Source organism: Choloepus didactylus, chromosome 2, assembly GCF_015220235.1.
Source record: "Choloepus didactylus isolate mChoDid1 chromosome 2, mChoDid1.pri, whole genome shotgun sequence".
NCBI lineage: Eukaryota > Metazoa > Chordata > Mammalia > Pilosa > Megalonychidae > Choloepus > Choloepus didactylus.
Window position 1 is genome coordinate 85,252,961 of NC_051308.1, and position 13,231 is coordinate 85,266,191.

At 45.7% G+C, this 13,231-nt stretch overlaps 1 protein-coding gene across 1 annotated transcript in view; it reads right to left on the reverse strand.

The window, feature by feature from the left end:
* The window catches only part of TEX35 (testis expressed 35), a 44,970-nt gene extending 31,986 nt beyond the window's left edge, over window positions 1-12,984 (reverse strand). The window contains exons 1-8 of the mRNA XM_037806683.1: window positions 12,951-12,984; window positions 12,107-12,394; window positions 9,960-10,071; window positions 9,415-9,595; window positions 8,958-9,242; window positions 7,657-7,725; window positions 6,638-6,694; window positions 5,917-5,976 (exon numbers count right to left, since the gene is read on the reverse strand). Coding sequence (XP_037662611.1) covers window positions 5,917-5,976; window positions 6,638-6,694; window positions 7,657-7,725; window positions 8,958-9,242; window positions 9,415-9,595; window positions 9,960-10,071; window positions 12,107-12,394; window positions 12,951-12,984 — 1,086 coding nt within the window. The remainder of the gene's footprint in view (window positions 1-5,916; window positions 5,977-6,637; window positions 6,695-7,656; window positions 7,726-8,957; window positions 9,243-9,414; window positions 9,596-9,959; window positions 10,072-12,106; window positions 12,395-12,950) is intronic.
* Between the last annotated feature and the right edge of the window lie 247 nt (window positions 12,985-13,231).

Here is a 13,231-nt window from a genome sequence, read left to right on the forward strand (position 1 = left end):
GTGCCCAAATTGAAAGTCTTTGAAGCTTTCTGTATTGGGCTTCTTAGAGTAATTGTTTTAGAAAAAGAAAAAAGGATTAAAAAAAAAAAAAAAAAAAAGGTTCCTCCTCAGAGATCTAATGGGTTATTGAAATGCTAATAGACAAAGCAACCAGGGCCATTAAGGAAAGGTCCACAGGGCAGAGAGATCAGCTTTTCTTCGGGATTTGCATATGCACCTTAGGGCCTGAGCTCCGCCCTTCCCCTTTCTGTGTTCACCAGAACTCTAAAAATCCTCTGCTTTTATTTTGGAGTTTTTCGTGTTGTTTTTTTTTTTTTTCTATGCCTGTCTCCTCTCTGCTGGGCTGGCTGCTCACAGATTCTCTGGTGTCTGGTCTCTGTCTATCTATGGTTGGAGTCTGGATCAGTAGAATGAGTTTCCGATAAGAGCAGCCACTGCAGTTCTCCCTTCTCCTTCCCGGAGCTGACAGCCCCTCCTCCCACGGGACTGAGCCTGGCAGGGAGGGGCGCGGGTCCCCTGGCCGCAAAAACTTACAGATTTCGCTGATCTCAGCAGTTCGACATTTTCATGAGTGTTGTATGAAGTATGCCCAAAGACAGATTGCTCTGTGGTGTCCAGTCCACGCAGTTCCTGGCTTTCTACCTACTTTCCTGGAGGAGTAACCACAATGTTCTTTTATTTATTTAGTTCTTGTTTGATTTCTTCTAGCAGTGTTTTGTAATTTTCTGTGTATATGTCCCTTACGTCCTTGGTTAAATTTATTCCTAGACATTTGATTCTTTTAGTTGCTATTGTAAGTGGAATTTTTTTTCTTGATTTTTGCTGTTTTGATGACTGTAGCTTTGTAAGAGGCTTGAAGTCAAGAAGTGTGATTTTTTTCAAGATCTTTTTGGCTATTCGGGAACACTTATCCTTCCAAATAAATTTGATGATTGGCTTTTCCATTCTTGCAAAGTAGGCTATTGAAATTTTATTGGGATTGCATTGAATCTGTCAATCACTGCAGGGAGAAGTTTGACATCTTAATAATACTTAGTCTTCCAATCCATGAACATGGACTGTCCTTTTTTATGGACATTGTCTCTACTGTTAATTCTCTCTGTTGCTTTTTCATTCTCAATTTCATTTATTTCTGCTCAATATTTTGTTATTTTGCCTTTATTAGTATACCTTTTGTGACCTCAATTCTTCTGTTAATGCCTACTTTCATATTTATGATTTTTTGTATTATGCCATTATGAGTTCCTTCTCATTTCTTTCTGAATATATTTTTCAGATATTTAACCATGGGTTTAAATTTTAACATCCTAAATCTGTAACAATCATATTTGATTTGATACCAACTTACCTTCAGTAGCCTACATATACAGTATTGCTTTACTCCTCTGCCCCACAACTTTTTTTTTGGACTTTTTACAAATTGTATCTTTGTACACTGTATGTCCAAAATCATAAATTTATCATTGCTTTTTATGTATTTGCACTTTAGCACCTGTAGGAAGTAAGAAGTGGAGTCACATACCAAAGAATACAATACAATAGTATTGGCATTTGTAATTACCCAATAGTTCCCTTTACCAGAGGTCTTTATTTCTTCACGCCACTTTGATCCACTTACTAGTATCCTTTCCTTTCAGACTGAAAGAACTCCCTTTAGCATTGCTTGTAGGTTATGTCTATTGGTAATGAACTCCCTGCACCTTTGTTTATCTGGGAATGTCTTAATCTCTCTCTGAATTTTTGAAAGAAAGTCCTGCCAGATATAAAATTTTTGGCTGGCAATTGTTTCCTTTCAGCACTTCAAATATTTCAGAACAATGCCTTCTTGCCTCCATGGTTTCTGATGAGAAATCAGGACTTGATCTCATTGGGATTCCCTTGTACATGACATGCTATTCTTTTCTTGTAGCTTAGAACGCTCTCCTAATCCTTGGTATTGGCAGCTTGATACTATGCATCTGGACATGTTTCTCTTATGTTTATCCTGTTTAGGGTCTGTTGGGCATCTTGAATGTGCATATTCATGTCTTTCATTAAATTTGGGAAGTTTCTGGCACTATGTCTTTTAATATTCCTTCTGCCCCTCCCTTTCTTCTCCCTCTGGTATTCCCATATTGCACATATTGGTAAGCTACATGATATCCCACAAGACTCTTAGGCTCCGTTCACTCTCTTTTTTTCCTTTTTGCTCCTCAGCCTGAATTCTTTTAATTGTCTTATTTTCGAGATCATTGATTCTTTCTTCTGCCACCAACCACCTGCTGTTGAAACTGTCCAGGGAATTTTTCATTTCAGCTATTGTGTTCTTCAACTCCAGCATTTCTGTTTGGGTCCTATTGAGGACCTCCAAGAGATTCCTGTATCATTCATTCATTGTTTTCCTCATATCCTTTGGCTCTTTCTCTGTATTTTCCTCTATCTCCTTGAGGAGATTGAAGATCATCTTTTAAAGATCTTTGTCCAGTAAATCTAAAGTCTGGTTCTCTTCAGTAATGGTTTCTGGATTTTTATCTTGTTCCTTTGGATGGACCATCGTTTTCTGTTTCTTTATTTGTCCTGTAACCTTTGTTGCACACAGCACATTTCAGTATTTTTTTTTATTAAATTCAGTTTTATTGAAATACATTCGCACACCATACAATCATCCATGATATACAATCCACTGTCCACAGTATAACATAGTTATGTGTTCATCACCACAGTCTATCTCTGAACATTTTCCTTACATCAGAAAGAACCAGAACAAGAATAAAAAATAAAAGTGAAAAAAGAACACCCAAATCATCCCCCCATCCCACCCCATTTGTCCTTTAGTTTTTATCCCCATTCCTCCACTCATCCATACACTAGATAAAGGGGGTGTGATCCACAAGGTCTCCACAATCACTCTGTCACCCCTTGTAATCTACATTATTATATAATTGTCTTCAGGAGTCCAGACTGCTGGGTTGGAGTTTGGTAGTTTCAGGTATTTACTTCTAGCTATTCCAATACATTAAAGCCTAAGAGGTGTTATCTATATAGTGCATAAGAATGTCCACCAGAGTGACCTCTCGACTCCAATTGGAATCTCTCAGCCACTGAAACTATTTCGTCTCATTTTGCATCCCCCTTTTGGTCAAGAAGATACTCTCAGTCCCACGATGCCGGGTCCACATTCATCCCCGGGAGTCATACTCTGCATTGCCAGGGAGATTTACACCCCTGGGAGTCGGGTCCCACGTAGAGGGGAGGGCAGCGAGTTCACCTGTTGAGATGGCTCAGTTAGAGAGAGAGAGGGCCGCATCTGAGCAACAAAGAGGTACTCAGGGGGAGACTCTTAGGCACCATTACATACACCTTTAGACTCTCCTTTGTGGTAATGAGCTTCATAAGGGCAAGTCCCATGCTCAAGGGCTCAACACATCAAACTGCCAGTCCCAATGTTTGTGACAACATCAACACCAGTCCAGGTGAGGATGTCCAACACATCTGCACCTTCCCCCAGATCCTCGGGGCTGGGGATGCGGAGGCTGTAAATATATTTTTTATTATCTGCCCAAATTACTCTGGGATGTGTCACTATTTCACTCCAGCCTATACTAACCTACCGTATCTCACTTCCTATTCAAAGTTCCATGCAATTAGCACATTTCAATATTTTAAAGTGTGAACTCTGGGAATAGTCCCTGAGCTGTCTGTTCCTTAAATTTGTATCCAGCTAGTGATATGATAGGGATTTTCTTTAATGCCAGGAGATAAAACAAACTAAAGCAAAAATAATCTATCACAATATGTGCAAATGGCTGTGCTTTGGATGGTGGTCTCCTTCAGAGTTTAGCCCTTCTATCAAGAAGATCAGCCAGAGGCAAATGCTAAGTGCAGCATCTGCTCTGTTTTAACTGAGCCTGCATGGAGCCAGGGAGCCTGCCTCTTTGCCTGGACTTGTGCTTGCTCTTGGCCTCAGGAGTTCCCCTGCTTACAGTTTACAGGAGTTGGAGTGCAAACCCCAACTATTCCCCTTGAAATAGACCTTCAACCCCTCAAGTGCTCTTTTGAGTGTCTTAATGCAGGTAGTCCTTTGCCCCAGGCCACTTCAGCTTAATTGTTTCTCACATTGTCCCAGCTGTCTGCAAGCTGCTTCTCTGCCCTCAACACAAATGCAGGGAGGGTGAGCCTCAGTTGGTTTCCCCAGCTCAGTCCCTCAGGCTCCATCCAATAGATTGGCACCGACATACTTGTACCCAGTAGGTACACAGGGGCCCCTCTGCGCCCTCTGGAACAGGGCCAGGCACCCCCAATGGAAGTGCATGCTAGCTCCACCCTGTGTGATGAAGGGGCCAGCAAGGGCACCAGAAGCTTCTTCTATGGCTTTTGAAGCACATTTACCTGATTCAGTACTTCCCAGTTAAGCAAACTTTTAACCATTTTCCATAGTTTTGAGAAAGAGTACAGTCTTTAAGATGCCTCTGCCTCCTTTGCGTGAGGGGTTTGGAGCAACGGCCATCCTCAGAGCTGGCTCCCAGTGATCCGAAGTAGCTAATTAAAAGCAATGATCAGCGCTCAGGCCACATACACACCCCTGAGGTTTGGAGGACTAGGGCTTTATGTCTCACCCTGGCACCAGCAAGCTGCACCAGGAGCCTGAGCTGCAGCCCCACTGCTGCCTGCCGTGAGGCTGGGGTGGGGGGTCATGGCCACAGCAGGGAGGGTGGATCTCACTGGTATTTCCACTACTCATCAGCCTCTTCCTCCCGCTCCTCCTTGGATGCTGCTCAGTGTTCCACTAGACTCCAGAGTTCACTAAATAGTTGATTCAGACCATTCCTGCCAGCTTAATAGTTGTTTTGGTGGAGGGACTGATTCCTGGAACTTCCTACTCCCCATCTTCCCACAGTCTTCTCTGTGTATTGCTTTTTTATATCTGCTTCTGTGGATTTTCTGTTCGTGCCTTTTGCCCAATATCCTATTTGATTTTTATTGATTTATGTGAGCTTGTAGCCTGGATGGAAGGGTGGGGGGTGGGGGGTGGGGAGGAGTAGGGGTGGGGGTGGGGGTGGGGGTGGATGGGTGGGTGAGGTTTCAGGCCTCCTTAGGTGATGGTAATGTGCAGCCAAGATTAATAACTACTGCTAAAGTGTTTAGACCTGGTTCTCAGCCATGAGCAGGAATCAGAATCATTTATGTAGTTTTAAGCAACTCTGCCTCACCCTGGAGAGTTTTATTCAGTTCATCTGGCATGGGACCTAGATACATAGAGTTTTAAAAAACCCATAGGTAATTCTTAGTGCATCCTTGACAGAGCCCTAGTATTACAGGATTATCTATTCTATTTCATTTATTTGTCTGGTTTTCCCTGGGTTATATTAACCTAATTTGATTATTATGGCTTTGTCATGGATTTTAGTATCTGCTAAGGCTAATCCGCCTTAAAACTCCTTCAAAAATTTGTAGATCTCTACTTTTGCATGCTTATACTTCTACATCAATGTTTCTCAAACTAACCTGGGAAAATGGCAAAAATAAATGGGCTCAAGTCCCATCTGAACATGCACCTGAGCTTTGTGTTATTAGCACCTCAGGTGTTTCTGAAACACACCAAAGTTTAAGAACTCCTATTCAACAATCTAGATGATCCTCCTAGTAATTTCTTGAGTTAAAAAAAAAAAATTGTATTGGGCTTTTGATTAGATTTGCATAAAGCCTCCAATGCAGTCTTCAAGGCTAAAGTGAAGACTTACTTTCCCTACAAAGAGTTTTCTGGTTCCTCCAGCCCACATTTACTTCTCACTTCTCTAAACCCTGAATTAATTGACAGTGGATTATCATTTATTCCTTCTGTCTTGCAAGGGAGTTTGGCTCTTCTACTAGATTGTGAACACCTGCAGGGTAGCCTCTGGTATCTCTTCTATAGCAAGGCCCTCGGTAAATGCTTACCTTCATAATTTCCACGAAGTCCTTGAGTTTATCAAAATCCTTGTCCATTATGTCCTTTATCTAAAAAGGAAGAAAGGCTTGGCTTGACAAGGCACAGAGCAAACTACTGAAGACACCTGTGGAGTCTTTTTTGGTGTTTTTAAGCAAAGGGCAGCAGCTGCTACTGTGGAATGAGCTGGATAAAGCTCAGGGAATGGACTAATAGCCTATTAGAGCCACTTTCCTCCCAAGAATTCTCTGAAGGGACCAGGGTACATGCTCCACCAAGTCATCACCACCACCTGCCGGGGAAAGGCCTGTCGCAAGGCTTATGTGTGGAGCTTCAGTTGTACCTTCTTTCCTAATTATTCCCCTTTTTATCATAATTGTGTTTTAGATGGATCCATCATAGAAACAAAAAGAGAGTTCTGGCTCCTCAGCTCTCCCAAGAGGGGTGAATAAGGAGGATAGAACTGGTCCTTGACTGCCCCCAAATGCCAAACCAGCCCCACTCACTCTGCTGTCACTAAGTGACATCACCCCAACCTCATCAATGAGATGCCTTAGAGAATCTGCCCCCAAATCAGGTTTAAGCATCAAACAAGAAATGAGTATCTAAAGCCACCCAACACTTAAGTGTCCCAGGGGATTGGGGCTGAGTTGGTTTGATGCTTCTCCATGCAATTCATTTTTCTTCAAGGTACGCTTCACCTCCGTGTTACATAAAGTCTCATCCCATTACCTGTTTTATCTCCTCCATTTTTGACTTGAGCTCTTCCCTCACCTCCTTGAATTCATTCTGAGGAAATGAAATAGGGAAGAGACAGAGATGTCTTGTGTGAAAAGGCAACTGCCAATAAGAGGGAAGGGAAGTCCCCAGGGCATTGCCAAAACATGAGGAAAGAGACACTTTCCTTTAGGGAGGAATGGATGCTGTTAAGAAAATAGGGTATTGGGACATACAGGTGTCATGTGCCTGCAGTTATGATGCACAGAAAAGGACTCGCCCTCACTTTTGACCTAGATCTAGTCACGAGGAAGCATCAAATAAACCCAACTTAAGGGTCATTCTCCAAAATAAATGATCCATTGTCCTCAAAAGTGTCAGTGTCATGAAAGACAAAGGTTGGAGAAAAGATCCAGATGAAAAACTGAAGAAACATGGCAACTAGATGTATTATGTGATCCTGGATTGCAACTTGGACGAGAAAAGCATTTTTTGTTATTTTGTTATAGAAGACTTTAGTGGGACAATTAGTGAAATTAGAATGAGGGCTACAGATTAGTACTGTATCTATGTTAATTTCCTGATTTTGATCATTTTACTGTGGTTACTGTTTTTAGGAAATACATGTCAAAGATTTACAGAAAATGAGGCAACTTATTCTCAGGTGGTTCAGGACATAAATTATGTGTGTGTGTGTGTGAGAGAGAGAGAGAGAGAGAGAGAGAGAGAGAGAGAGAGAGAGAGAGAGAGAGAGAATAAAGCAACCATGATAAAATGCCCACATTTGGAGAAACTGGTTGAAGATGATGCTAGAATTCTTTGTACCATTTTTGCAATTTTCCTGTAAGCCTGAAATTATTTCAAAATAAAAAGTTAAAAAAAAAAAAAAAAAGGAAAGAACCTGAAGGAGTGAAGTCGCAGGGCTCACAGCGTAACTGTAGACGTCAGCAGGTTTATCTGCCATATAAGTCTGGGTCCCACCAGCTCTTTCCTGTGCTGATCCATCCCCCGGTCACCAGGGTTCACACACTTACCCTTAACCCTTGCGTCCCTCCTGTTTTGGTAAATGGTCCTTCTTGTTTAACTCCTTTGTAGCCACATGTCTATTGATTGAAATCAGAAACACAGAATGTTAGAAATCGCAGGTGTGAGCGGATGAGGCAGGAGAGAGGACCCCAAGTTTGGGTTCATCCCTTAGCACCAGGAGAGAGAGATGAGAGCCAGTGGCCGCAGCTGCACAGAAGGTGCCTGGATACTTTTTCTCCCTCTTTGAGCCCACTTCTTTCCACTCTCCTCCTGGCCCACCTGGCCTCAGCTTTTTCTGCCCTTTGAGCAGCCAAGCACACTCCCCATTTTAATTCCCTGCATAGCACGTAACACTGCTGAAGTTTTCCTTGTGTATGTACGCACCAGAAGGCTTCCTAATGTGAAGGTGTCTGAGAACAGAGTTCATCTCTTTCTTTTTATCCCCCAGCCCTTGGGACAGGTTCTGACCATGAGGAAAAATGAATGACCCTGACTCCAAGCCCCCAGGCTGGGCTGCCCGCAGAGTCTTAAGAGAGGCCCTTACAGCTCTACTTTCATTTCCAGGCAAAATGCCTTGTAGTTCTTGCTCTGCAAAGAGACGTTAGCTTCAGCCTGTTGGTCATCGGGATTGGGAGAGGACTTGGAGGCCACAGGCCACGGAGTAACACCCAGTCCTTGCAAGAGGACCTCCCACTCCAGCCCTGCCTGCCCAACTGCACTTGAACTGGGGCCCTCAGTTTCCCCAACACTCTGATCTGTTTCATGACCACCCTAGTCTTGTCATGTAATACTCTAATGAGAATATTCCTGCCCATTCAGTGAGCAGCTCTCTCCCTGCTGGAGGGGACTGAGCAGAGAAAGCACTTTAAGACAATTTTAAGGAAGCTAAAAATTGTTTCAGAAGCACAGGTTTTGGGGACAGACAGACCTGGGTTCTAATCTCAGCTATCCTCTTTACTAGCCTTGTCAGCTTGGGCAAGTTATTTAGTCATTTCCTCATCTGTAAAATGGAGGTGATAATTATATTTGCCTAACAAGGTTATTGTGGCCTTAGACAGGCCTGTCAGATGCTGACTGGGCACAGGCCTGGCCTGGGGTCATGGCCCTGTCAGAGGACTCTGGGGACATTATAGCTCCTTGCCCCACCCAAGTCCAAGGATTCATCCCATCCCCATTCCAGGGAGAGAAGACGTGCTTAGAACGGAGAGGGCAAAAGTCGAGGATCCATGGGAACGTTCTCTGTATCCACCCCCAGCCCCATCTCCACTCAGAAGGAACTCAGAGAGCCCCATCCCACCCCTACTGTTACCGGGTTTGCTTTCTTCAGTTCTGCATCCTTGGCTGACATGATGGAGGAGGCCACAGTGTTCTTCAACTTCCCAACCTCCCCGCAACAGCCCCCGTGACCAGGCCACGGTTCTGTCAAATCACAGGGCAAGCCAAGGGCAGGAGGCCACAGCTTTGTGTGCTGACAGCTGAGGTCACAATGCCCCAGGGGAGGGCCGGGTTCAGAGCACAAGGTCTCCCTCTGCAAAGGGGCAAAGGGGCTCTCCTCGAGTTGTCCGGAAGCGTCCCTGCTGGGGAGGACTGTGGCCTGTTACGGCCAAAGCACATGGCGCAGCTCATGAGAAGTAAGAATTTCTGGCTGCCCTAAGTTCCTGCCTCAACAGGAATAAACTGTTGGTTAGCAGGGTGTGTCTTCCATCACACTCAGCCTCTTCCTGAGCCCATAAGAATTTCCTCCGCTGTGCTCCCCTGCCCTGGACAGAGCCCTCCTCGGCCCGAGGCTGCCCCGGGCCATCCTGAGCCCCTCTGGGTGCCTGGACCGGCCCGGCCCGCCTGTGCCATCGCAGTGGGGTGATTTCTAAGGGGCCCGGCCGTGGCTGCCCCGTCCTCTCTGTCCCCACACCCCCGTCTCTTCCGCTGGTTCTTTCAGCCTGGAAGATTCTGGGACGAGAAGCAATGGGCTGGCAGTGTTAAAGGTGAAAAGTCCCAGGGAGGGGAGGGGGTTGGGGACGGGAATACCAAAGAAAAGGCCATTTTGCGGGTGACTAGTAATTTGTGCTTAAAGTGGAGAGCTGAAGGGACGTGGCATCCCATGTTAAGGGGACCTAAAATAGTTCCGAATCCAGGTTTTGGAGCTTAATTTCCTTTTTCCTCCTATCACAGGGCATTCTCCTTCCCCTTCCCTCTCATTTCAACTACTAGTTGCTGCAGAAAGGGCCAAATTGGAGATTCTGAGGACAGCATGGAGTACATGAACAACACAGATTGCAAGTGAACCCATCGTACTTCCCTCCGGGTCAGGCACCTGCGTGCGCCTGTCCTCTGGGTGAGATCGCGCTGCGAGCCCGGAAATTCCCCAGCTGCTGCTTGCAGCGCTGCGGAGCCATTGTCTAAGTGGTTCTTTCCCAGCCGCCAACCTGGAGATGAATGTTGATTTTATTCCATCAAAATGGAAGGAGAATGTGTCTTTGGCGCTGTTCAACCAGGGTGGGGAAGGAGTGGGGATGGCAGCCAGCTTCCCAGACCCCACTTCTCTACTTGCAAATGAGGGGACTGGAGCTCCAAGCTCCCTCCCTGCTGAAACCTTCCCCTTTGCCCATTTAGCTCAGGCCTCCCACGTCCACTGGCCAAAGAGCAGGATGGTGTTTTTCTCCAAAGTTTCCCTAAGACCATTAGCAGGTTTGCACAGGTAATCACACAGTGAAAAATGTCTTCACTTCCACATTTACCAGCCCCGTGAAAAAGGCACCATCTCCTTTTGTTTTGACTTGAAATCCTTGTGGACCTGTAAACAGTTTCCTTTGCTTGGCTAAGTAGTTGTTAAATAAACCTTATTATGGCCAAGCACATTGCAGGACACTGCTGGCCTGGACTTCAGGAAACAGGATCTAAAGGAATTCAAGGTCTCGATGTGAAACAGCTTTATAAAGTGTAAATTGTTACCTGTAGATGAGGGGTTTTATTATCATTTGGACAGAGAGTTAACAGAGCCACATCTCTGACTCGGGCTTTCTCCCAAATAGATCATTGTCATCAGTATGTTCTGGAAGGGCTGGGGAAGACCTTTCGTTAAACCCCAATAAATGAGTCTCACAGCATTTTCTTCTCCCTTAGGATTTTGCAGCTGCACAAAACAATGACATTGAACCAGCCATGCAATAGCTGGTGGATAACTCCGTGGCATAACTTTGTTACATGTAAGCCATTGGCATTTCTTACCTGAGGAATCCCCAGACAATGTTTTTCCTACCCCTGCTTCAAGGCAAAATCCTTGGTACCAGGGCAAGGAGTATAAAGCCCCTGATATTCCATAGTTGTTTGGGAAAAAAAGGAATATTCACAACAGAGAGAAAGGAGCAGCCCGTCTCTTTTCACCAAGTTGATGTCCTGCTTTTTCAGTTTCACAAAGAAAATGTTGTATGAAGGCTGTTGGCAGAGGATTTAAAAAAGGCCTTGGGTCTCTGAGTTTGGCCTCTTGTGATTCCAGGGGTACAACATTCCAAAAAGCCTTGCCTATGATGAAGCCCAGGTTTGGCACAGAGAACGCAAAGAGAATCAGCTCTCGGTGACTCCAGTGTTCTAAAGCCCCTCGATTAGCCTGGAACGTTTCTTAAGGTGCCCAGAATCCTGGTGGCTGCAGACTCCAGGCAACCTCTGCCTGACCCATTTCACCATAAATAACCCAGATGATTCCCTCTTACACGCTCTGCCAGTTTGTTTCCCTAAATACTGCAGAGCTTTGTTAGCTGCCTTCAGCCAGAAAGGCTCTGGATCCTAGCCCTAGAGAACCTCTCACACAAATATTTTAGAGATTTTGTATGATTGGTTTATGCATTGGCCTACTTGGCTGATTTATGGACCTTACACAGTTTTACTCTGTGCAGGGTACAGATCTCTTTTATCACTGACATGTTGATTACTATGCAGTTTCTGATCCTTTCTAGAAATAGTATATCAGACCTTTGGCCAGACGCATAACCCTATCTTGTTTCTATGGAAAAATAGATTCATTGTATGTTGTATGAATGTCTAGTACTCTATTTCAGGAACAAAAAAATGGCATTCTGAACAGAGAATTGTCAGTCTCCAGCTATTTCGGTATGCCTAGTGATGAGTGCAAAGTCAGAGAAATGTATCTCATGAGGAGCGCTGGCTTTACTCTCCTGTATGCTCAGAATGACACAGAGATGCTTGCCAGGGCCTGCCAGGACCCAGGACATCCCATTATATTCTATTACAGAGCAGCCTGCCCCGTGAGCTAAAACAGGAGCCACCAACAATCAGAGCTCTCCCTACTCCTGCCAAACAGGGCCAGCAGGCAGGCGACCCCACAGCGAGTCTCTTATTTGGTGCGGCACACGTTTACGGAGCACTTACTGTGTGCCAAGCACCCTGCTAGGCACCACGGGCACAAAGATAATTAAGGCACAGTCCTGGCCCCTATGAACTCACTGTTAGTGGGGCCGACAGAGGCATAAATGGGCCATTTTGGCACAATGTGGTAAGTGCGATGCTGCAGGTAGACCCAGGAGCTGAGGGAGCCCAGACGAGGGGCACAGCCCAATTCTTGGAGCTGGGTCTCTGCCATGTTTCCCTGGACTTCAGCCCCAGCCTTCTGAGCTGCGCAGTACCCAGTGCCTCTAGAGCAGGGCCCTTCTGTAGATCCCAGAACGGGAGCCAGGCAGAGCCATGCCACATACCGAATGCTGGATTTGCCCAGGACCACTAACTCCCCAGACCCTGAAGGGGAGTGCTCACCTCATCAAAGGGGTCCTGCTGCCAGCATAGAGTTCCTGGCTTGTCCCAGTGGGTGTCTTGCATTTGCCCCCTCTGTCTGTTCCATCTGACCCAAGTTCACCCTTACCTGGCCTTGTCACTATGGACAGCAGCCTGGATTGGACCCAAATCTACAATTCTCTAAAACCGTTGAACTGGAAGGTGTTCTCTGAGCTGTATGTGCGTCAACCTGAGATTTCGCCATGTCAGAGCCTCTGCAGGTGACACATTCCTGTGCTCAGAAGTCCTGGGCTTTCCTGCCTCAGAAAACAGTGGGATATTTGAACGGGGTTTCAGAATTGTCACAACCCTCCAGTTTTGTACATATGTCTCTTTCAGATCTCAGTACTCAGAGAATTGGAATAATGGAAGCCCCAAAAGTCCATACATAGGAGACTTTGCAACATGGGCCTGGGGTCGAGAAGATTCCCCTTGGGCTGATCCCGTCAGTGACCTTACCTGGCTTTCTTTCTGCTGCTCATGACTGCCAACCTCTGAGATTTGTCTTCCACTTGGTTACCTGTCTCTTCTGCCTTCCTGATGCAGTACGTCATCCTCTGGAGCACAGCTCCTTTCCTTCCTTCAGTCTTGGCACATCTGGCCCGACCTCTGACTCGGCCTCAGGACTCTTCCCTCTTGACCTAGCAGGAGGTGCTGGGTTCCCAGGCCCTGGCCCCTGGCTGTTCTGACACCAGATCTCCTCCTTCTCTTTGTCCTCATCCTCGCTGCAGACCTTCTTGCCTGCCCATCCCCACCACGGCTCATGGTATCAAGGCAAAGTCTTCCAAGAAGACATTACCC